The sequence below is a fragment of the Misgurnus anguillicaudatus genome, chromosome 14 (genome assembly GCF_027580225.2).
Source record: "Misgurnus anguillicaudatus chromosome 14, ASM2758022v2, whole genome shotgun sequence".
NCBI classification, from domain to species: Eukaryota; Metazoa; Chordata; class Actinopteri; order Cypriniformes; family Cobitidae; genus Misgurnus; species Misgurnus anguillicaudatus.
This window is the reverse complement of record NC_073350.2, coordinates 9823742-9850127: the sequence shown is the minus strand read 5'-3', so window position 1 is coordinate 9850127 and position 26386 is coordinate 9823742. Positions and strand designations below refer to the sequence as shown.

The window sequence follows — 26386 nt, the reverse complement described above, 5'->3', positions numbered from 1 at the left end:
GTGGTTGATACAATTAAATAAATTCAAATCAAATATTTTCAGCTGTCTGGGCTGACTTAAAAAAAACAGCTCAAACATCCCCTCAACTTGAATTATTTAACAAAAGCAAAAAAGAAAAAGTTTCTGACTGACACTGAACCGAACTTATAAATAACGATGGGCTCCGCATTTTTTCAGCACTGTAGACAGCTCACCGGGCGGCGGGCGTAGATTTCACCTGAGCCCTTTTTAGAAATCCACCCTTCTGTGTTTGAGTGCTGAGAATGCCCTGATAAGTTAATCTTTGTCCAGCTATTATGTCACCTTGTGCTCAACTGAAATCTGAGGGAGAGCTGACGGCGCTATGTAGTTCAATATTATAAAAAACAGTTTACATACTGTGATGCGGGAGCAAAACAAGACGATTCCCTATCCAAAAAATCACCCGTTGTTTATCTTAAGTTTTTGGTCAATGGAACTTGGTGTGGATGTTGCGTTAGAGGAAAATGCAGTCATGCACAAAATATATTAAAAGCAGTCAGTAAATGCACACAGATGTTATGCGCATATCTTTATTAGCCTACAATAAAATACTGCATTAAGTTTGGTATAAAATCCTTATTAAAAAAAAAAACATTGAAATCAGCCCCTAAAAAAAACTATTATTAAAAACCTAGAATCGCTCCTGCACAGCCAAACCTGATGAAAGAGAGCATGGTCGAATTCAAAACTGCGTTTTTGCACCCTTGAAGGGCACTTCGGGAAGGGAAAGGCGCTTAAACTCTCACACCAGATAAAATTAAAATGACGTTGTTTTCATTGCTCTATTCTCCAAGTGTATTTTAGCGGTCACACAATGAGACACAATTGCGCAACTCTCTACACAGCTCTGATCTTTCGAAGGGAATGAATAGGCCATAGGGATGAGTACTTCCAATTGGTATTCTCTCCATTTTTGACGGAAAATTTGTCGGAATGAATGCGCACGGGCTGACAGGTAACACAATTAAAGAAATGTCGTTTTTCACAAAAATAAGGCTATTAAGCTCTCGTCTAGTGATCCCGATGCTAAAGAATAATTAAACTTCTAGAATTATCTACATGTGCATGTTTTCTGTGAGTTTTTATGAAGCAATGTGATGCTGGTGATTCTACATTTATGTATAAAAATGAAAGAATTGACTTTTAAAAAACATAATTTAAATGCCCTACAATAAATATTAATGCAGTTCTACAGTTTATGACTAAATAAAATACATTCATTTCATATTAATAATCCGATTTCTATTGAGGCTAAAGCGCATGAACGTCCGAGAGAAAATAAAGAGCGGAAATTAATTGATTTAAAATGAAAGATATGTGATTGCTTAACGCCCTCTAGCACTGACACTGTGAGCTCTCCCGTTCAGAAATCATAGCCGCCCATTCAAGCGTTCTTGCGCCGGAGCTGGGTCCTCGCTTGGAGGGTGGGGTCCGTTTCAAGTGAAAAGGTTGAAACATAGGTAAGGCCGCCTCTGCTCAGATGTAGGGGGGTAATTTCTAAATCACACTAGGTGTCCAGATAATAATAATTCTGTGCAAATAGTACTTAAGAAAAATTAATCAAATTGTTGGTTCTTTTTATGTCATTGTAAACTGTCTAATAAACAAACACACATAAATGAAAATGTACATAAACACTAAATCATCAAAGGAATATAAACATTTTTATTAGCTGTGTTTAACAGGCTGTGTGTCTCTATTCCTTACAGGTTGGATCATTGTTATTTTACACTTGAGGGTTGTGTTGCTCTGACTTCAGCTCTGATATCAAACCCATCATATCTGAGACATCTGGATCTGTCTTATAATAATATAAAAGATTCAGGAGTAAAGCTAATCTCTTCTGTTCTGAAGGATCCTGACTGTAAACTGAAGACACTTGAGTAAGATTACATGAAACTCTTTTCTTTGATCCTCCTTCGACTAAAGCCTAATGAAAAAAATAACAACTTTGGGCATGTCCGAACTAGCTGTCTATACCCTTAAATAGCATTATCTGAGGAAACATCCATTTTAGAGTTCTCAACGGGCCTGGAAAGCAAAACCCGATCCGGCCCGTGGCTTTGAAAGCCCGGACCAGATGTAACCCTACACATGAACATGAATTTTCTGCCCGGCCCGACTGCCCCCACCTTTTTTTTGTTCTCACACACGTATTATCATGACCAGCAGACGGGAATTCAAATCAACCTTTAATGTTCACGCCTTTTAACAATACAAACAACTGAAACAATAAACTTTAAAGGCACACTGTGGAACTTTTTGGCCACTAGAGGGTGGTAGAAATGTATTTTTCACGTCTAGTGCCCCTAGAGGCCACAAGTGCGGCAGCACTGTCGCAAAGGAAAAGAAGACAACTCTTTAGGTCACAAAGTGTGGCTTTCAGCATGTCATGTGTCAAATTAATATAATTTCATGGGTTTCAAAAGGTCGCGTAGCTCACGTTTACAAGCCAGTTGTAACGGTGGTCACGTGGTTAGAGTTTATATAAAAAAATAAATATAGTGTTAAATGGGAATCGAACCCGGATCACCCGTGTCCTAGGATCATGACGATACCACAGCTTCACAGTGTCACGTGATACAAGTCTCTCTAAACTCTCCAAGTAGCCTCCAGTAAAATCTACGTTAAAAAATGGTGTTCGGGCGCCGTGCAACATGCAAGAAATATAACATTACTTACTAGTCCAAAAGCATGACGGCCAAGTCAGCATCTGTCAGGAACCCCTCCTCCTCCTTTAGTTCACGCAAGCGAGCAAACGCTGTCCCAATATTGATCATCGTCGTTCCTTTTATTCTGTCACTCTCTGCGAACTCAGCTGCGGCAAGTTAACTTTTCTCCAACTCTATTTTCTTCTCCAGGCAACAGGCGTGCACGCAGCGGCATTAGGTCTGCCCCCGCCCCTCTGTGTGATGCACGTTGCACGCAGTAGACAGACTTTCTTTACGCTGAACAGCAGCGAATAATAACAAATTTTCACTGACCGGAAAAGATTAAGCCCGAGGTATGAACAGAGTCATTTGCTTATATTTTTGACCCGAACCCGTGGGTCCTGTCATCTTTGTCGTGCTGACCCGACCCCTTTTGAACTCTACACTCTAAAAACAAACGGTGCTATATAGCACCAAAAGTGGCTCTTCGCTCGTAATCATAGAAGAACCGTCTTTAGTGTCATATACCACCGGTGAAGCATCTGTGTAAAACCATATGAGGGCCATATAGCACCACTATAGCACCACATATGGTTCTACATAGCACTATATGGTTCTACACTGGTGCTTCACCGGTGCTATATGGCACCAAAACGGTTATTCCATGACCACGAGCAAAGAACCAATCTTGGTGCTATATAGCACCATTTTTTAGAGTGTAATCCATTTCTAGTGTTGTCCGAAATCATAGTGCACTCATTCAACCCCACAATGCTGCAAAGTTAGCTGCTGCTGCTCATCCACAGAGACTCGCGCTGAATGTTTTCTGGCATTTTGTCGGAAGATGGCGCCCACAGCGCTTCCAGGGAGCTCAAGTGTCTGAATTCACTCACTTGTTCGCTTCTTTGAGTGAACTATATTACTGGACTAATGCAGGGAATTGTGAATGAGGGTATAGGGGCTTTTTCAGACACAGCCTAAATATAAAAATATCCCCAACAATTAGCTCGTTTACATGCACTTCAATAATGCGATTATTTCCAATAATGCGAGTAAGGACTTAATCGCAGTAAGATGTTTACATGACTGGAGCTAACCTCTTCACTCCGGTTTACATGCAGTTTTTATTTTCGGATTATTCACACACAGCCCAATGCAGAGCACAAATGATGAAACTCACATATATGGTCCACTGTTTTAATTTACTTACGTTAAATGGCAAACACGTTGTTATGGATGTATTTCATTATCCGGTGCCGTGATGAAGATATAAATATGACAGCCTGTAAAGGGCGTTCACATTAAAACGATATAAAAATATAGTTTTAAAAATCGTTTTATATTAAAGATAATAGCAGAGTTCACACAACAACTATAACGATAGCGATTTTGGCACATGATGAACGATAAACCATTGACAGCCAATCAAATCTATTTTAACTTGAAGTGCACGAGCACTTAAATGCAGTAAAGCTCATTCATTGCTGAGGTATGTAACACAAAATTACCTCAGGTATCCAGAGCTGATGCAGTATTCAGTGACATGTAAACAATTGCAAAAAAGTTTTTATTACAAGAAATATCCAATATTAGGTAATGCCGCGCTCGTGGGGCGAATTAGCATGAAGTTATCATTATGATGTGGTCACTAATAAATTTATTGTTATAATTATTGTTATAATGTCCCTTAATGGTTTAATACACTGATATTTCTGAATGAAGACAGACTGCTGACAGCGAGTCGTGTTGGCAGAGTTCATTTAAAACTTCCTAATGTCAAGTTTAAAACTAATTTGTGCTTAAGGTGCGTGACTAAAACACGCGCACTTCAGTTAGTGCGGTATAAATGCGATTAAAACGTTTACATGGACGCATACTGCGATTATAAACGGTATACGCCACCTCTTTTAATGCGATTATACTTACTGCGATTATGAGCTTAATCGCATTATTTTTATCGAATTATTGCGTTTACATGAGGTAAAGTATAATCGCATTATTGGTGTGCATGTAAACGAGCTCAATGAGAAAGAAAAAGTGTAATGTTTATCAAACAGCTTATTGCAATTTTTTTATTGTGAGAAAGTCAAACAGACACTGTTGATGTAATGTCAGATGTTTTTTTTTTCGGTTGTGATTTTGTGTTCACTTTTTGTGAACTTAAAAGTAAGTGCCTGAAAAGTGAAATACTGAAAATGGACCTCAAACTCTAACTTCTCATGGCATTTGTATAACACTGATCATGATATGATCTTCATGTCTGCTTTAGTTCAGAGTCAGACTGCAGGGCGAAGAAGTCTGTGTGTAAACAAACTGTGTGTCTCTGTTGTCTACAGGTTGATTTATTGTGGTGTCACATATGAAGGTTGTGCTGATCTCACAAAAGCTCTAAAATCAAACCCATCACACCTGACAGAACTTAATCTGTCCTGGAATAATCTTGGGGATTCAGGAGTGAAGTTGATCTCTGTTGGACTGGAGAGACCTCACTTTAAAATAGAGAAACTGAAGTAAGATTGTTATGGTAAAACATTACAAATGACTTATTATTAAAAATATAAGGTAGAATGATGTTTGATGAGAGGAATCTGATTTTATGACTGTATAAGAATATAAATATAAACTGTTTCAACTGTTTCAAGTTCATTTACTTTTAAATCTTACTTCTCAAACACACATAAATGAAGATAAAAAGAAAATGTACATGAACACTAAATGGTGACAGGAAGAGAAACAAATTTAACTCGCTGTAGATTTGATCTGTGGTGTAAACAAACTGTGTGTCTGTGTCCTCTGCAGGTTGGAGCATTGTTATATCACAGATGAAGGTTGTGAAGCTCTTAGTTTAGCTCTGATACCAAACCCATCATATCTGAGACATCTGAATCTGTCTTATAATAATCTTGGAGATTCAGGATTAAAGCGACTCTCTGCTAGACTGAAGAATCCTGACTGTAAACTAAAGACACTTGAGTAAGATTTAATAATAAAACATTCCTACACTAATGACTAATGAATATCACAGAAACGAAAATACATAATTAAATTGAAGCTGCAAGCAGTGTTGACCTCTGTACCACTGACAGATGTGTTCAGTCCAGGACTTGTCACGAAGCACGCAAGAACCAATTACATTTTTTGTTATTTACGTGCCACCATATTTTCATCTTTTGATTTTTTGTTCTATTACTTACATGTCGTTGAGCAAGAACATACAGACCTTAAATCATGTAAACTAAGTAATCTGGTGACTTTATATGAGTTCCCAAACTAACATTATTGGAAACCCAAACAAAAAAAACACATGCAGTTAGATTCAAAATATAATGCATGCACTGCAAGGTTTTGCCTCAAACTCAATGTTATGCTGATATCACGAGACAGCATTTCACCTCCACAAAAATATTGTAATGTTTTAATCTCATGAGATCTCGTTGCACGGGGGAACTGTTACTTTAAAGGGATAGTTCCAAACCCGTGAGTCTTTGGAGCACAAAGGAGGCATTTTTAGATATTTTATGGCGTGTGTGCCATCAGTGGTTCAATAAGAATATTATCAAGCAAAGAAAACATTATTTTGCGCAAAGAAAACAAAACTAATGACTTCATTGAACAATTTGTTTTTCCTCCTTGGTCATTTGAGTGCACATTCACAAGCAGACTATGGGTGTGTCAAAAACCGCTCCCTATCTCCTATATAGTGCACTATATTTGGCATCCGCCATTTTCTAGTGGTGACCGAAACCTGAGTGAACAACTTCATTCCCTACATTTATTTTTTTCAACATTCACATTTTTATTAAATATAATAAACAACAGTAAATGTCAATAAAGATTATGTTGACTTTTACCTTCTGTAAAAAGGTCCGGAGAAATTACTTCAGGTAATACTCAGTTGCGCCCCAGGATTGTTTTCATGGGGGGGCACAAAGGGGCCAGTAGAAATCTTAGGGTGGCACAATTTAAAAATGTATTATGCCTGAATCTAATGGTCAACAGTTTTCCCTTTGCTTTTAATGCTACTTGGAGTATAGTTATTCTTATTTATTACTAGTATATGATTTAGACAAATAAAAACTGCAAATAATTTAAAGATCAGATGGTGGAATAATATTAATCTATCAAAGATGAGTATCGATCGATCAACGTTTGATTTGTGTAATTAAAATACATTATTTTATTAAACTATACAATGAGTTATATCCAGTGTTATCCAGTTAACATACTGTAAATAAATGAGTGACATACTTTAGTCCTTAACACGTTTCTAGTCTTATTAAGTTTTCTCGACGTGGGCACCGATATTACCTCTCTCTCGCTCTCTCTCTCTCTCTCTCTCTCTCTCTCTCTCTCTCTCTCTCTCTCTCTCTCTCTCTCTCTCTCTCTCTCTCTCTCTCTCTATCTATCTATCTATCTTTCTCTCTGTCTGTCTGTCTGTCTCTCTCTCTCTCTCACACACACACGCGCATTCTGGTTTCCATGTTTTGTGGGGACATTCCATAGCCGTAATGCATTTTATACTGTACAAACTGTATAATCTATTCCCCTTACCTACCCCATTCCCTAACCCCAACCATCACAGAAACCTTTCTTGTACCTAAGATTTTCAATAAACATCATCTTGTTTGATTTATAAGCTTGTTTCCTCATGGGGACATCAAAATGTCCCAACAAGGTCACAAAAACACTGGTATTCCTATCTTTGTGGGGACAATTGGTCCCCACAACGTGATAATTACCAGGTACACACACACACACACACACACACACACACAAATCTCTACAATGTCAAACGATCCTGTGTGCGCGTTCTTCAACGCCAATAACCGTCTGCAATAAATCTCCTAACTACATTATTTCTCAAAACTTTGACAAAAAATATTTTCAAATGAACTGTATTCTTACAGTTATTAAAAGATGCACACATTATTCTGCATATGATTTGAATATTATACGAGAGTATTTATAACGGCAATGGACGTCTCATATGGCAATAAATATCCATATAACTTAACATAACAGCGTAATGAATGAATAAACAGACAAGGAAGCAGGATTGACATGTAAATTGTATTATTATTAACGGAATAACAGCAATATTACTCAAATAAACTCTGAGGTAGTCTAAATGCGCCAAAAACGCTTTTAACCGCAAGTTTAAATAAGCAATAAAAGTGGATAAAAAATTATTAGGCTATCTCTTAAAACTTTATATGACAAAAATGATATTTAAAGGAAATGTATTCTTACAGTTATTCAAAGATGCACAAATTATTCCATATATTAATTCCTGTTTAAGAGCACGTTCGTCTCTGGCCTCGCTCTGTTATAATAGCTGATTGACAGGTGCACAATCTGCGCATCCTCATCTTTCAAACAGGTATCATTATAACCTTTATAACAATAGAGTAAACTTTATAGTTACTTCCACTGTGTTTGTCTGATATGAATAACACACGTCGGCAAATTATTATTATTTGAAAATAATATTTATTTATTATTTGCAAATTATTATCTTATTTAAATAGATTTTTATTGCTGCTTCTATAGACATCAGTGTGTATTTTACAAACTAAATGTCGGTTATTGTTTTACCAGTGCTTATGTGTATTTAAATGTCTGAAATCTAAAATAAACATTATGAGGTTGAAAACACTGCATTGATATATGACAGCGCTGAGCTCGTCCTTCTGGCTCAGCGTCAACCAACGTGAAAGAGGTTTGAATCTGGCAATAATGTCACGTCACTGAATATTCTAAAATCCCATATGGGGATAAGTTTAAATTATTATTTAACTCAAAAGGTTGAACATTTTATTTGTAATCATGAATACAAAAATGAAACAGAGGGGGCACAAATCAGATCTGCAGCAGCAACAGCAAAGCTCGTGAGCCAGAATAGCCAGAATAGCTGATGAAGCCAGAATAAAGTAACACGATCAAAACTGCGAAAATCTCCGAAAAGTGACAAGGATGCAGCACAGAATTGATAATATTGCGCATATTAAAAAGATTAAAAGACAAGTAACAGATTAATGGATGCATCTTTGATTTTTAGGTTGCATGCAAAATTCAATTGGCTCAAAAAAACTGAGGGTCAGTTTGAATGGGCATGACGTCTCTGGTGCCGGGGCTTACCCCCGGACGGACCCAGCCTAATTTAAACCCTGACAGTGATTATCTAAGCTTGAAACAATATGCTTTATATAACCTATAATTAACTGAGTTTTACTTACTAGTTTATGAGTTTCGTCTCCAACTTTCTACTTCTTTAATGCATGCAATGCTGAACAGGAGCGAACAGGACGTCACGTGCACGTCACATGGATGGTAGTGCGGCTGCACGCAATCACGGCTTCGCAGGTAAAGGAGAGGGGAGGGGTTAAGATCGTATTCTATTTAACACATTATCCAAATGTATTTAATTTTTTACATAGTGCTTTTAATGTACTTTTTAATGAATACATATAACTACTATTATTTAAATATAAAAATCTCATCTATTAAAAAATAAAAATCTAATTCTGTTTGGGGGGGCCAGTGACTCTTATGGGGGCGCCACTGGTAATACTAATCCAGCGCGAATAGACCAGCTGTAAATTTACACGTAAATTTTGTAATTTCCTGCTATTTTGCGGATTTTTCAAATATAAAAGCGCTTAAAGAAGCATTTACTTAAGTCCTAGGCAGAAAAACAGCAATACCACGACACGTCCTGAATACCACGACACAGACTTAAAAAAAGTCAAAATCACTTCTCAGAGGCAGGGCACTATTTCTGAAATGTTCTTCCCAAACTGAAATTAAACAGTGTTTCGAGTGTTTCTCGTTTGTGTCATGTTGTTTGCACATGTGATATCATGAAGCAAGGTAATGTGCACGTGACGACGAGAAGGGTGACTTCTGAAAGTTTTACCTAGATTTCTAATGCCGTCCGAATTGACCATCAGTTTTACAGACGTCATGTAGTAAAATTACATTACGCCATCTACCCCCATAAAACTAATCTCGTCCGAATAGGGCTAAACAGTAAAAAAAGTAAACTTTACCTTTTCACAGTACAAAGCTCCACAGGTGTAAGGGTTTATTCCTTATTTGAAAACTGCAATACTAATTTCTTGCTAGAAATGCAATCAAACTGTAAAAAGTGAAAATATAACATTATTTATAGTCAATTTGTAATCCAGATGCTTTCTTGGCTGCCATTTTAATTTTTTTCCAATCATATACTCAGCACACACACAGCCCCCCCCCCCCCCCACACACACACTAAAATTGTGGGACAAGACGATAAAGTTATCTCAGAAGTCAAAAAGTAAACCAAACATTGAATACAGACGTGCCTTGATGCATTCCTGCCTTGAAATGCTGCCTGCAAATGTAGGAATTTTAGAGATTTCGGATGCAGCCGTAGTCTGTTCGTGAATGTGCACTCAACAGACCAAAGAAGAGAACAAATTGTTAAATAAAGTCAATAGTTTTGTTTCCGGTCGCATCATAATACTCTGTTTGCACCACTAATGACACATGAACATTTTTGGCGATGTCTTTAATTCTTGTCACATGTTTTGATCAAAAATATCTAAAAATGAGTTCCAAAGATGATCAAAGGACTTGCGGGTTTGGAATGACATAGGGTTATGTGATTTCTGATACAATTTGTATTTTAGCTGAACTATTACTTTAAGGATGCTCCAAATGACTGGTCACAACCTGACGAAAATTAAAGTAATTTGGCAGTCTCCATTAAGGCCAATCAGAAGAGCCATTGAGATGAAGCTAAAAACACAAGAATATTTTTCTAGCCGCTTTTAAAATTGCTTCACTAAATTTCACCGATCTGACACTTTTATCTAGCAGGTGTCTAAAATTTGTAATGTTTGTGCCAATGAGATCATATGATTTGGAAACCCTAAACAACATCATTAGTGTGAACTGATAGTGTGTTGCTGTTTTTTACAGCTTGAAGTTCTGTGATATTACATCTGAAGGTTGTGCTGCTCTGACTTCAGCTCTGAGATCAAACCCATCAAACCTGACAGAACTGAATCTGTCATTGAATAATCTTGGAGATTCAGGAGTGAAGCTGATCTCTGATATACTGAAGAATCCTGACTGTATACTGAAAAAAATGGAGTATGATTGTTTCAGTGTCCCTGTTTCCTTTTAAACTTTGTTTTTATCTGTGCTTCAAATTTCCTGCATCACTCAATATTCATTTTTGTTTAAATAATAAATATCCTAACAAATGTCATATTTATTTTGTTAATATTGATCCTGTAGCTCAGTTGCGATAGCAGTTGTGGGTTTGATTCCCAGTGAACACATACTAATAAAAAATGTGTAGCTTGAATACACTGCATGTCACTTTTGAATAAAAGCATCTGCTAAATGCATAAATGTAAAACTATAGCATTTAATGATCAGGATAACATACAGTACTGTCAGACAATCATAATTATTGTGAATCATAAAACACAATTCTGGTCCTGGATGCTGAAGTAAGATATCAATTAAGCTTTTCAGTTAATCTGATGTGAGTGTCTGAACTAAAGTGTGTGTTGTTTTTCTCCACAGTTTGAGTTATTGTGGTATCACAGCTGAAGGTTGTGCTGCTCTGGATTCAGCTCAGAGATCAAACCCATCACAACAGACAGTTCTGGACCTCTCTGGAAATAATATGAAATATTGTTAACCTAAAGTTGATCCTATATAGACCATTACTGCAGTATCAAAAATCTTTATTTAGGTTCGTAAATTTTTTTTTACTTTTACTGCAGTTACAGTTAAACAGTTATATATGTATAAATCTTGTTTTTATTTTGTTTTATTGTGTTACTGAGCTGTATTTTTTGTTATGCAGGCATAAATCAAATCAAACCAACTGCTAGTTTGATTGAAAATTAGATTTTTGACAAATAAAATAAATGAGTATATATATATATATATATATATATATATATATATATATATATATATATATATATATATATATATATATATATATATATATATATATATATATGTCCATCCATATTTATTTTTCAATCAATTTCAAGAAATATGTGCATAAAAATATGTCTTCTTTAGGTATAAAGGTAAAAAAGGGGTTTGTCACACTTTAATGTTTCAGATCATGAACTTTTTTTATATTAATCAAAGATAACACAAGTAAACATGGCATGCAGTTTCTAAATGGTTTTTATTATGAAGGGAAAACAAAATTCAAACCCACATGGCCCCGAGTGAAAAAAGTGCTTGAGCCCTAAACCTAATAACTGGTTGGGCCTCCCTTAGCAGCAACAACTGCAATCAAGCGTTTGCGATAACTGGCAATGAGTCTGTTACAGCTCTGTGGAGGAATTTTGGTTCACTCATCTTTGCAGAATTGTTGTAATTCAGCCACATTGGAGGGTTTTCGAACATGAGCCGCCTTTTTAAAGCAACACCAAAGAGTTTTGGCTCTTTGCTCCCCCTACAGGTTAGAAGCGTAATTGTCCATTACCCACTGTCATAAATACTGAGGCATAGCTGGCTCTGATTGGATTGTAGGTCTGCCGTAAAGCAAGTTTTTGTAGTATTCACTCAAACTACAGGACCGCTACCCGACGGTTGGAAACTTCTTTAGTGCGGTTTTGGCCGATAGAGGGCTGCAAGCGAATGTGAAAGTGCTGTTCACCCTGTTTAGAGTGGATGAATGACTGAAACTGTTTTGAAAGCGTTATTTTAAGGTAAAAAAAACTCTTTGGTGTTGCTTTAAGGCAATGCCAGAGCATCTTAATATGACTGAGGATCAGGACTTTGACTAGGCCACTCTAAAGTTTCCATTTTGATTTTTGCCTCCTATAAGATCATTAGCCTATCACACTGTGCAATATGAATTGTTTAAACTCGGTGACGACAAGTATATGTAGACTGTACGATGATGACACGGAAGCTTCGGCGGCTGTGTCACACGTTAGCACAACATCACCAGCATGGGCTAGTGGTAAACAAATACCAGTACGCAGGTCGTATAGCAGCAAACACACTGTGCGGTAATCATGCTGAATTTCTGACACTTTCAGAAAACTATCGTAGCCTATCTTTGGACGCAATACCGGGAAAGCGGCTGTCTTTGAACCTCTCTCATTGTGCGACATAGGACCACTGATAAAGAGCCACAATCACAGAAATTGCGACGATTGTTTCAAGATGGCAATCTTTCATCTGGGAAAGCCAATAATCATGCAGTGTATCCCCGGCTTTAGACCGTAAATTTGACCCGTGCTGTCTAAATGAGTCGGAGGTTTTCATAAAAATAAGAACATTAAGCTCTTGTCTAGAGATCCCAATGCTCAAAATAGTCATTGAACATAATCATTTTTTTGTACGATTTCTAGCTGTACTGTCCTAAAAGAGCTGGTTGTCCATACATTTTCGCATCTGAGATTTTGGTTTTAAAACACTCAGGAATGAGAAAATAAAGTGCAGGACTTGCTTGATGGTGAAATAATAATTATTAATTGTTGAAGATTTATTAAGAGAGATAAAGTTGGAGACCTCACTATAAAAAAATGATTATTTGCCTTAGTAAATTTAACTTAAAAAAATGAGAAAATATTAACTTAATACTTTTGTGTTGAAACAACTTGAATTATTTAAAGGGGACATATTATCTGACTTATTCCATGTTTAAGTGCTATAATTGGGTCCCCAGTGGTTCTATCAACCTAGAAAATGTGAAAAAGATCAACCCAGTAACTTAGTTCCAATTGCAACAAACCACCATCATTGTGATCAGTGTTAGCACTTCATCCGCTCATTTGCATTTTAAATGACACACCCAAAATGGCACACTTTTGCTCAGGCCTACAAAGTGGCAATTTTAACATGCTGTAATTAACTATCTGTGTAGTGTTTTGAGTTAGAACTTCAATTACGCCCTCTGGGGACACCAAAGATTTGGGTTACATCTTTAAAAAAAATCATAATATGTCCCCTTTAAGTAAATATAACTAACTAGGCAGTGGACTTATACTTCTCAGCATGCTTGCATGGGACTGCATGTGGAGAGTAAATTTGAAATAAATGCTATTTTATGTGTTTTTAACAAAAAAGAAAGACTTGTTAGTGTTTAATGTTAAATCATCTTTAAGATTTAGAAGAGTTTCTGTTTTGAGTTTTGTGGTTACCATCATTCAGAAGAGTGCTGATTGTGTATTACTGGCATTCTTGTTTGGGAGAGCAAAAATCTCTTAATAAAGTAAGAGTTGAAAATATTGGGTTTGCTTTATTTGTCTGAATATTATTGAAATAGAATAAGAGATTAAAATACTATTGTATTAAACTTAAAGGTGCTCTAAGGAAATTCACGTGTTTTAGACCATAAAACATTTTTTGTTACATACAGCAAACATCTCCTCATTATCTGCTTGCAACCTGACCGCTGATCAAACTGTAAAAAACGCGATCTCTGTAGACAGCCCAGGCTCTACAAAAGGCAATAACAACACAGTTGCCAAACCTACCAACACAAAACATAACAAAGTGTTCCAGCCAATAAACGACAAGAAGGATTTGGGGGTGGGGGTTGGGCGCGTTTATGAAAGCACGGAAGGGAGAGGGATGGGGAGGAGTTAGCGACACTCCATTTATTGAAAACAGTTCAAACATCAACAAAAAGTGACGTCACACAGATTTGCTTAGAGCGCCTTAAATTTTAGTATGTAGAAATTAAACCTTTACATTGATCTGGTTGCACATAATTAATTTTAGTGTACTGAACATTAAACAATTTAGTCGATTCTACTCAAAATAGTTTAGCTACAATTATGGATATAATTAATCTGAAATTACTTATAAAATATAAGTACACTCAATTTATAAATTATAAGTACACTCAACTTAAAAAAATACATCTGGATTCAGATACATATATTGTTTGCATCCACTTGCATAATAAAATTAAGTAAAGTCAACATAACATTTTTTCAGTGCTGATTGATGTTAAGAGTTATTAAGAGCGATAAGACTCGAAAATAATCTTCCTTGTGCTGACAGACACATCTAAAGCATGTGCACACAGGTGGACGAGTGCCCTACCTCAATATACACAGAATTACAGTTTTAAAAGATCTGTTTTGACAAGAATTCATGCAGATATAATCTGTTTTGTCTTAAGTGAATGTTTGATTAACTGTTGGGGGAAAATATCTGATGTGTAAAGTTATATTAGATCCTTGCATTATTATACCTTAAAGCTGTCTCAATGTCAAATGAACAATAAAAGAAATGTTTAACACACATTGATAATGTTTTTGACTGTGTGTGCCAAATCTATTTGTTTTACCAGTGATTTTTAAGGTATGAATGCAGTAATTTTGTATTTGAACCTTAAAAAAGTCTTGGATTTTCTCAAATAAACTTTGTCGATTCTCTCAACTTCAATATTGTTTCAATTAAGCTTCTTTACAGAAAATGCATGATTATATAAAAATACAGGTAATACATGAGAAATGTATTACCAATCAATACATGACAAATGTATGTATTACCCATTAATACATGAGAAATGTACCCCCCAAACACACAAATAAACCCTGAATCTCACTCTACAAAGCCAAAGTTCGCAACCCTGCAAAAACAGACATGTAAAAGAGAAGCCTGCATAAACAAATGAGTTACAAATAAAACAGTGAGTGTTATATGCTTAAGTAAATTATATTTAAATAATTCCTATAATTAATAACTTAATTTACAGTACACGTCGTGCAATGCAACACCATAATTAAGGCAGATAGGATAAGACGACCCCTACTGTGTATCTGTATTGTTGTTTTCAAATTAACTAAATGTTTTTTTATTAATTTAAATTTATTTTTCCTGTGGGTTTAAAATTACTTTTTTAACAAACAAAAATATAATTTTGCCAACATATGAATAATTCTTTCATTAAAGAAATTAACATTTATTTGTAAAAATTATTTTAAATAGCTTCAAGTGGACTGGAAAAATGTAAAAGCATTTTTTTTACATTTTGACAACTGGAATCTGTTATTTAACATTCTTCAGCAGAATGTGTGTGTGTGTGTGTGTGTGTGTGTGTGTGTGTGTGTGTGTGTGTGTGTGTGTGTGTGTGTGTGTGTGTGTGTGTGTGTGTGTGTGTGTGTGTGTGTGTGTGTCTGTGTAAAACTAAAAAAATTAGTTTACACCAATCCATAAAACCACTGCTAGAGCAAACTTGTGTTTGTAAATTTTTAACTACAGTTACAATAAAATATGTATAGTTATCTTGTATAATTATAATTTTAATTGTGTTTAGTTTTTGTAGTATGGTACAATGTGCTACCATTACTGAGTCAGTTTTCACATGTTCACAGCTTTATTGTTAGAGTTTATTATTAGATATCATTACACCCTAATTGGATTGAGTGGATTTAAAGAATGTAGCGTGACATGCTGTTCTCTCTGCCATTCATTCATACACACACCAGCATGACAGATCCACAGCTACCAGGTAAAGCTTTTACATTTACATCCATAGTCTTTAATCAGATTGGGTAATCAAATACAAGGTTATACAGGGATCATTGTTTTGAAAGGGAACATGTAAAAAAATTATTAATTGCAGTGTTAGACCAATGTTCTGTACTGTACTGTACCTGCCAGAAAATGTTGGATAGATTGTGAACAACAGAGAGATTTTGTGAGAAAATGAGAAATGAATGTGTAGTCTTTAAATACGGCAAATGTGCATTAGTTAGTAATCACTTATGATTTGATCTGTAATAGGTTTATTGTAAGTGTGAAATCTTTTTCTAATATAAAATGTTAGTTTTGATGCCAGTGCAGCCTGCAGACATTGGATTTTTTTACTGTCGTACAGTACAGAAACAAAAGCAATATACACTTAGAAAATATAATATCACATTTAATGTAAAGCAATAACAAAATGAAAGAAAAATGTGTTTGTAATGTTTTAAGTTGTATTAATACTACTGATACAAAGATTGTTGTGTAAACGTCATTAGTCCTATTAACATAAGACCAATAGCTTTGGTACTACTAATGTTGTAATGTATTTTTAGAAGTGTGACGAGTCTGCAATCTGTGATGCAGGTCTTAAAGACGCTTCTAATCCTACCTGCTTATAGACTCTCCTTCAATTTAAGACACGCTGTACATTTAGACGACAATAGAAGGCTGTGTGGGACAATTATACACAGTTTTTCTTCCAGATTAAATGTACTTCCTCTTACATTAGAAATAGCATTTTATATAACTCAAAACTCTTCCCTTTTAAAGATAAAGGTGTTTCACAATGCCATAGAAGAACCACTTGTTGGCAAGAACCCTTAACATCTGAAGAATCATTACGTTTCAAAAAAAGGTTCTTTGTAGTGTAAAAAGGTTCTTTAGAGCATTAAAAGGTAAGAATGAATGCTTCTTTTTTGGATTGAATGGTTCTTTGAGGAACCAAAAATGGTTATTGTATGGCATCACTGTGAAGAACCCTTTAAGCACCTCGATTTTTAAAAGGGGTATATCATTTCTATGCTGCTGATGTCAACAGTTTTTTGTTTTGTTTTGTTATGATTAATAATAAAAGCTTTTGTTTGGCATGAAATATTTGTATCTTACTGTCCTGACCTCAATGGCCAGACTATCACAAGCAGACTATTTCAGTGTCATCATGACTCCTTTACACGAAAAGATTAAGCTGCTGCTGTTGACCGTTTCTTAAGTGTTTGGAAGGTCAATGAGAGGAAAGTTCCAGTCTGCGGACATTGACACTCATTGCAGTAACTCCAATATAATAATAGCATTCTGATCAAGATGTAGGAATAAAATGGATCAGTTTAATTTCTAAATTTAAATTTAGGGAGCAGAAAGTTGAATTAACTCATTCCCCGCCAGCCATTGTTTGAAAATGTACCCGCCAGCATTTTCACAAAATGCCTTCCAGGAAAATTTTCTTCTAAAAATAAACATACAAATAAAATAAAAGAACATTCCCTCTGCTTTCAAACAAACAATAAACAAACAAACAAAATGGGGAAAAAAACTTCATATTTTTTCTCTGCCTACAAACTCTTAAAATGTGGGTATTTTTTTTACAATATTTTTTTGCAAAAAGCTTAAAAATTAAATGCATTTTTTTGTTAGAGATCAGATTTAGAACGATTATCAAAACATAAATAGAGTTTAAAATGAGTAAATAACGATCTTAATGTATAATCGCGGTATTGCAGATTAACATAAAAATTCTTCAGAAACACGTTTTTTATGCAGATGAGATAACTCGTCAGTGGCAGGGAAAGAATACATTTTTTGGACCATGATGAAAGAAAGCGTATAAAAGGCTCTAATTTATAAATAATCAAATAACATAAAGCAGTGCTAAAATCGTATATAAATAAGGTTAAGACAAATTCTATTGTTTTATACAGTTAGTATGGGAGACCGGGGCTGGTTGTCTCACGGGTTGGTTGTCACACTGCTTATTCTAGACATACTACATGGCACTGTGGTACAATTTTGATATCAATCTGTTAGCCTTTAATAGCTTACTCATTTGCACCTGACATTTTGCTGAGCAGACACAAAACATTGAGGTTAGGAGACAATTTTTTATTTTTATGGGTCAGATTAAATTTTCATGTTGGTGTTGTTTTTGTGTTGAGATCTTGTAGGATATTAGTCATTCAAAAACAAAACACTAAAAAGTAGTACTAAAAGTAGTAGCTTTATTTTGAGTCATCTTTTAGCGATCAAGTTAAAGCCGTGTGGCAGCTAGCTTAGCATGTTTGTCAAGAAGTCAGTTGGGGATGGTTGTCACATATAGCTTGTGGGGATGGTTGTCACATAAGAATATTGGACATGTAGACCTTTTAAGACTGTTTGTTTGTTTGTTTTTGTTTGCTGTTAAAATAAAATAAAGCATTAAATAAAGAGGTTTTAACACAAAAAATTATTTTATTTTATTTCTCAACACAGTAGACAATAGGCTTTATGCCCAGCTGCACTACTTCCTGAACTTCAGCCAGCTTCTTGTTTCCTGTCTGCCATTATTGGACAAACTGATTAATCCAGCTGTGCCTGACCTCAGTAGTCACAACAACAATAATCAGACACACCTGGATTAATCAGTTTCAATAATGGCAGACAGGAAACAAGGAGCTGGCTGAAGTTCATAGTGCAGCTGGGCATAAAGCCTATTCAAGTAACTGATCACCCACTTTAATCCCATTGTTTAAACATAAGGGGCATTAATAACAACTATCATATGGGGTGAATTCATATTAAAACGTATTTGCAGTTTCTAGCTTAAAAAACGAAAAAGTTACACATTATCTTTTCAGATCCCAATTTATCACTGAAATCCTATTGAATCACTATAGGGACAACCAACCCCCATACCCCGTTACAATACATTCGAAAAGTAAAAAGTATACACATTTAAAGCCAAGACTCCAAAGTTTCATTTCATGTAGGAATTACTGCTGAAAGATTTTTTTAAGATGAGCTATTCATGAATGAGTAAAAATTGTGACAACCAACCCCGGTCTCCCCTACTACATTTATTTACCTGAATGTATGAATTTCTGATTAGTAGATTTGGGATACTCTGACTTGGACTCGAGTCCAATTTTGAATGAACTCGGACTTGTCACGCACTCGGGTGAATTTGTACTCGGACTTGACAAAAATTTTGACATTTTGGACTCGGAGAATATCCCGAGTACAGTCGAGTCCGCGTCATGTGTAACAATAAAACCAGCATAAACTTGAGATGAGAAATTAATTAAAGTCTCACTGTCTCCCCCTCCTGTTTTTTTACTGCAACACACTGGCAGGCAGCAGCCAGTCGCATCATACGTGCAGACAAACACACATCCTACACATCAATGCGTGGCAAGCACGATGTCCTCAAAGTCAGCAATAATTTGTTTTGCTTACGAAAATCATAGAGAATTTATTTGCAAGACATCTGGTAAAAAGAAGATACCTCTATATCCCTTTTTTTTTAATAATTTTTGATAGGAAACTAGTTGACATAAAATAAAAATGTTCAATGGCAATGACAAGATGCAATAGAGGTATTTTTATTACATTTATATATTGCCGTTGGTTTAATGGGTTGAAAAGTTAAAGTATTAATAGAAAGTAACAATTTACAATACAATTTTTTAAAATCTTTTTTTCAATTTAATAATAATAATAATAATAATAATGCATTTTATTTAAGGCGCCTTTCAAACCATTCAAGGTCACCGTACAAACAAGAAGCAACAGTAACAATAATATCAGAAGTAACAACAAACAAAAGTATCAATAAAAAATTTTTTAATTACTTTCTGGACTCGGGCAGACTCAACTTGGACTCTGACTTTAAGAACTCGGACTTGAGTCCAACTCGGACCCTTTTGGACTCGAACTTGGACTCGGACTTGATGTTTAAGGACTTGGTCTTGACTCATACTCGACAAAGGTGGACTCGGACCCAACTCTACTGATTAGATAAGAATAACATTTCGGAGAAAAAAACTCTTGTTTGTCAAAAAGAATGAAAGAAATAATTATATTTGGTGGCAAATTCTTAAATTGGTTTTGCAATTTACAAATAAATCCCTCTTGCTGTCATTCCAATTAAAATCTTTATCTTCTATTTTCCTAAGGTACCACAACACTTTTTTGGACAAAACGGCATGGGGGGAAAGAAAGGAAAAAGTGTACCAGCGCTCCAGTCCAACAAAACTGAAACTCAAACACAAAAAGTTCCTGCATTAACCCCTGAACAAAGAGCGAAGCAGACGGCCTTGGAGAGGGTCGTCTATGATATGTCCCATAATGAACGTGTCATCAGTGACATCATACTGGGCCGCAGGGTAGCCTTCTATGAGCTCAGAGGAGAGATAGGGACTGGAAATTTCTCCCAGGTCAAACTAGCTGTTCACGAACTGACTAAAGGTGAGACGATCTGGGATCAAATTCATTTTGTTCATTGCTTCAGCTAAAAGGCTTTGGAAAACTTATGCACTGCAAAAAGGAAAAGTTGGAATAATTTATTAATGCTACATGTAATTACCATAGTAATAACACATTAATTATGCATAATTACATGCAACTAACCTAATCCTAAACCCAACCCTATAGTAAGTACATGTTGTTAATCATTATTACTTAGTACTTAAATATATAATTACACTGTAACAGTGATGGCATAAAATAAAGTGTGACCGTTCCTGTCAAAGTTTTGGTGTGTGGGTTGAAGTGCCTATAGCTAAACAACAGAGATGGCCCAGACATCCCCACCACTAACCATGTGTAATACTAATAAGCTTTATATGTACAGTTTGTCATCCCTTATATCTTTCCATCTGTCTCACACAGAGCGTGTTGCAGTGAAGATCCTAAATAAGACGCGCCTCGACAAGAAGTCTCAGACTTTATTCGCTACAGAGATTGTCTGTATGGAAAGACTGTCCCATCCGAACATTGTGCGCCTGTATGAGGTGGTTGAGACCAGTAAGCATTTGTACCTCGCTATGGAGTATGGGAGCGGAGGAGACCTCTTCTCTCGCATAACTACCAGAGGGCGACTGCCAGATCTGGAAAGCAAGCTTATCTTTGCTCAGATCATCTCAGCCATCAAGTATATGGTGAGAAAAGCAGTTCTCATTCCAGTTTTATTTAATAACTAATGTTTTCGATTACATTGTTACTATTGGCATTACTCATATATAGGGCTGTGTATTCAATAGCAAACCCATGTATTACAATTTATAAGTCATTAATATAAGCTTACCATTGTGAAACAAGGTAAGGAGACGGTTTCAACACTCATTGTTTATGTAATTGCTCAATAACTGATTACCGCTCATTTTAACTAAAGAAATGTAAAAGATTGCGACATATTTAAAGGTGCATTGCGTAACTTCTTTTAGGAGGATCTCTTGACAGAAATGCAATATATATATATATATATATATATATATATATATATATATATATATATATATATATATATATATATATATATATATTAACTAAGACTTTACATAATGAACTGTATTATTACCTTATAATGATGCGTTTTATCTACATACACAGCGGGTCCCCTTACATGGAAGTCCTCATTTTGTGCCGCCATGTTTCTACAGTAGCCCTACATGGACAAACTGCTCTACATAGCGTATTTTGTCACTACGTTCCAGTCGATGACATGTTTGTCCTGTGGTGGCTACTGTAGCTTCTCTATGCGTTTCGAAAGGGTGGGGTGAGCTGTTACAATTCACAATCTCACCACTAGATGCCGCTAAAATCTACATAGTGGACCTTTAATTTATGTGTGTTACACTGTAATACAAATCACCCTAATTGATCTTCATCTATACCGCTTTATTTTTCAGCATGAAAACAACATCATCCATCGTGACTTGAAAGCAGAAAACATTTTTTATACCACGTGCTACTGCATCAAAGTGGGCGACTTTGGTTTCAGTACCGTCATTGAGCCGTCCGAAACGCTCAGCACATTTTGCGGCTCTCCGCCCTACGCTGCACCCGAACTGTTTAGAGACAAAAGCTACGTGGGCCGTTATGTGGACATCTGGGCGCTGGGCGTCCTACTCTACTTCATGGTGACTGCCACCATGCCCTTCTACGCCGACAACCTCGGGCGTCTCAAACGCTGCATCCTGCAGGGGGCGTATACCATCCCGGCCTACGTCCCCGACCCCTGCCAATTGGCTATTAAAGGCATGCTGAGACTTGTGCCTGTGGATCGCACGTCGGCCTCACAGCTGATGGCCTGCTCCTGGCTCAGGGGCATTGAGTATCCCAAACCGTATCCCGCCCTCAGCACGACACCCAATCACTTGGCTGATCCCGGGAAGAGCCTCTGTGTGGAGGAACAGGAAGTGAAATCAGCTCTGAATGAGCTCGGTATTATCGTCACACATCTGCAGAATAATGCATGTGCAGATGCTCGCAGCCCAATTACAGGAACATACCGTATTCTGCTGCACCGCATACAGAAGGGGAGATCCGTGGAAGCGGTGGGATATTCTGTAGTCAACCCGGATGATTTCGGTACAAAGAAATACTGGGCCAACAATGCTGTGGCCAAGCACTATCCATCTGCAGTCTGCAATGTCCTATAAAGAAATTATATAAAATAACGTCATGTATCGCACATGTTAGGCTTATTCATTGGCTATATTTTCACAGTATGATGCTGTGTTTCAGAATTTACACGTATGTTACCCAGTCTGAAACACAGCTAAGGTCATCATCCTACTGTATATAATGTAAAGAACATTATGTGAACACTGATGTTTGCTGGTGCGTCTGGGTCTTGTCAAATTTTTCTAAGCAAAAGTGTTCAAATAGGCGTTATCTTTACTGATCAACTGCAGATTTTAATATTATACATATATTTTCTCAACTAAACTAATCTTAAAACTACACTTTGTGACCAAGAAATGGTAATATTAAGAAACGGCTATTCGGTCTATTGAGTTATTATGACATTCAAAACAGCCGAAACCCAGATAGCACAGGTATGTCTGTAAGATGTCTGGTAAAGATCTGGAGATCTGGGATCAATCTGGTGTGTTAAAACATCTTATAAAGGTCTAGAAAGAGCTGCTTTACGTACATTCTAAATCAAAAACATCTTGCAGACGTGTATTGCCATAACACGTTACAAAGACTGTGAACTAGTATTGAATTATGGAGTTAAAACAGTTTTTCCACATTTCAGAATTATTTGGGCCTAATGCTCCGTTTACACCAACCGCATTTGAGGCGATAAAATCCCGTCCACTGCGCCAAGTATGCCGCTTTAACAGTTTGAATGCATTCACGTGTGTAGAGCGAAGTAGACGCGTGAAAAAGCAAGCATTTGACGCGCGTCAGAGGCGAAATCTGCTTCTTGTGGGAGGGGCAAGTGCTATGCGGTTGTCTGTTTGCAAGATGGCTGATGTTGATTGTGCATTTATCAAGAGAGTTACCGGTTTGTATTTGGTCTATAGGGGGAAAATAAAAAGCGGGGGTCAATAAAAGTCACTTGACTCAAAAGTGAAATGTGTATTACAATTTAACAGGTTACTTAATATCCTCACTGACACTCTTCCAAGAGAGGTTCTTTTCATTCCTGTCTCTATAGAAATAAGAACTTGTGTCGTATAGCTCCGGGTGACTGCTCACGGACAATATCAAGCGTTCCTTCATGTTGAATGAGTGACTCCGGGCAGGGCTGCCGCCACAGCAGGCACCATTCATGCGTAGCGCACCAGACGCTCAATTCGCGTGAACTAGAATCGCTGCGCTAAACGCCTCATTCGCACAGCGAGACCTGCTGACGCGCGTCAACGCGTCTTCACATTGACTTAACATTGGAAATCACTCGCGCTTGACGCCTCTACCGCGGCTGGTGTAAACGCAGCATAACACAATCGCGAGCATCCATTTAGGTTGTTGAAAGTTGAGACAGACAAAAGTTTTTCCTATGAGTGGGCGTGGTCTCTGGGTGCAGACATGCCCCAAGCATTTAAGAGCAGAGAATACTGCTTATTTTCCCCAAGTTTTTTATTTTTATATACTTGGCAATTTTTCTTCACATTTGGCTGGGTGCTTAATTTCTGTGGTGTGACAAACACATGCACATGTCTGGGTTATTTTTGACCCATGATGGGTGGGTGTTGGACAGAACACATGCTAGGTTAAAAATTACCCCATGTGGGGTTAAAAATGACCCAATGTTGGGTTGTTGTTATGCAACCACGGGGTATATAATAACCGAGCAGTAGGGTTAAAACAACCCAGCATTGAGTCAATTTTAACCCAACGGTGTGTTCTGTCCAATGTTTGCCCATTTTGGGTCAAAAATAACCCATATATTTTAAGAGTGTATGTATTTAATGTCACTTTACACAGACTTTAACTATTTACTGTGGATTTACTGTGGTAAAGTGAAACAAAAATCTTCTTGTCCTACATCAACACTCTTGCAACATCTCTCATCCAATCAGAGTTCCAGCACTAACTACATATGAAACATCTGCTGTACTCATGTATGCATGTCAAGATGGATGAACAAAGCAAGCAACCGAGCATATTTGGTTTCATCACATAAGTGCATGAACAAACTGTGTGTGACCATAATGGAGATTGTTTCTGTTTGTACTGCAGTAGATCCATAAGCTGTCATTTATTATCTTTAATGTGAGTGTGGAAATGTGGCCAATTCTTGATGTCTTATTTAGTCTCATGTAGCTCATGCAGTCTTATAAAGTGTTTTTCATGTTTAAATAAACATACTTTGGTTACTGGCTGTACTGGCCTTATGTAATGGAGACCATATGCAGCTTTTCAAAACCTTGATGGATTTAATGTTTGTCTATGTGTCTCTAAATGGCCTTTGCTGGATCTCATTGCTTCATTTGATGAATTGAGCTGTCATCTATTGCCCTTAAATTAGCTGTAAATCTACTTGTTATTTACAAGTTTACGTTGAATGTATGACGTGAAGGAGTAATCAATGATCAGCTGTTAATCTTATAATTAGTGCTTTACAAATAGCTCATGGTGGCGATTACACAGACTTCTGTTGCATTTTATTGTTTCCTAACCTCAAAAACAAGCACTGGCATGCTCGATATCATGGATGGAGGAAATCGGTTTAAACACTACCTTTCACAACCACGTTAGTTTGTTTAAGGGTTACACACGTTTGATTTAAATCATCAAAATTCTTTTTAAAAAATCAGATCAATTTGTTAAACGTACAATTTTATTGGATTACACAGAAGGTGGCATAGCAGATGTCAAATATCACATCACATTATTTTCATGATGAAAAAGCATTTTTCCTGCCAAATTCTCATTAATGTAATATTTAATATTTATAATGTAAAAATATATTGTAAAGTATTATATAAATCATGGATTTTTTTTATTTTGGCTAATTTCTGTTGATATATACTGAATATTAAACAATGCACACTGTAAAAAATACTTTGCTGCACTGTAAAAAAAAATCCGTAGAAATTGCAGCTGAGTTGCCGGTAACTTACCGTAGATTTAGGTTTGTTGTTTTCTGGCAACATTTTGTTCAAAGTTAAATGAACATTAAACATTTACAAGTCTTTGTCTTTACAGAGTAAAACTAAAAAAACTGCATCAAGCAAAGCATTCTGGGAAACAAAATCTGAAGCAAAAAAACAGAAAACGGTTGATGATGATTTCTGGTTCCCAGAATGCTTTGCATGAGGCTTTTGTTGTATGGCTTTGTTCTGTAGGGATAGGGACTTGTTAATGTTTGAAGTTTATTTAACTTTGAGCAGACTCTTGCCAGTAAATAACATAAATGTAAATCAACGGTAAATTACCGGCAACCCAGCTGCAATAACATTGAAATTTTTACAGACTTTTTTTACAGTGTGCCTTAAAATGTTTTGTTAAATCAACTCAGATTCACAAGTCATGTCAACAGAGATGAGTTGCCACAACTTATAAAATATAATTGAGAAAAGTCAACTTAATTTGATAAGTTATAACAATTCACCTGTAGTTATAAAAACTAATCTCTAGTCAAGATAAATAATAGTAAGTTGAAATGACTTGTAAATCCGAGTTGATTCAACAAAACATTTTAAGGCAGCAAAGTATTTTTTAACAGTGTAACAGAAGAAAATATAAAAACAACTCTATTTTAACTATCAGAA

General features: G+C 36.2%; 2 protein-coding genes across 2 annotated transcripts in view; both read left to right on the top strand.

Annotated features, from left to right (window-relative positions):
- Window positions 1-11532, top strand: part of LOC141369446 (protein NLRC3-like) — a 48486-nt gene extending 36954 nt beyond the window's left edge. Inside the window, exons 6-9 of the mRNA XM_073875841.1 lie at window positions 5009-5182; window positions 5472-5645; window positions 10635-10808; window positions 11250-11532. Coding sequence (XP_073731942.1) covers window positions 5009-5182; window positions 5472-5645; window positions 10635-10808; window positions 11250-11367 — 640 coding nt within the window. The 3' untranslated portion in view covers window positions 11368-11532. The remainder of the gene's footprint in view (window positions 1-5008; window positions 5183-5471; window positions 5646-10634; window positions 10809-11249) is intronic.
- Window positions 11533-15911: 4379 nt separating this feature from the next.
- On the top strand, window positions 15912-25281 carry LOC129427264 (serine/threonine-protein kinase NIM1). The gene is given in 5 exon segments (XM_055183646.2): window positions 15912-16170; window positions 20333-20367; window positions 20369-20624; window positions 21048-21316; window positions 22067-25281. Coding segments are annotated over 5 exon segments (1374 nt in total). The 5' UTR covers window positions 15912-16109; the 3' UTR covers window positions 22820-25281.
- Window positions 25282-26386: the final 1105 nt, after the last annotated feature.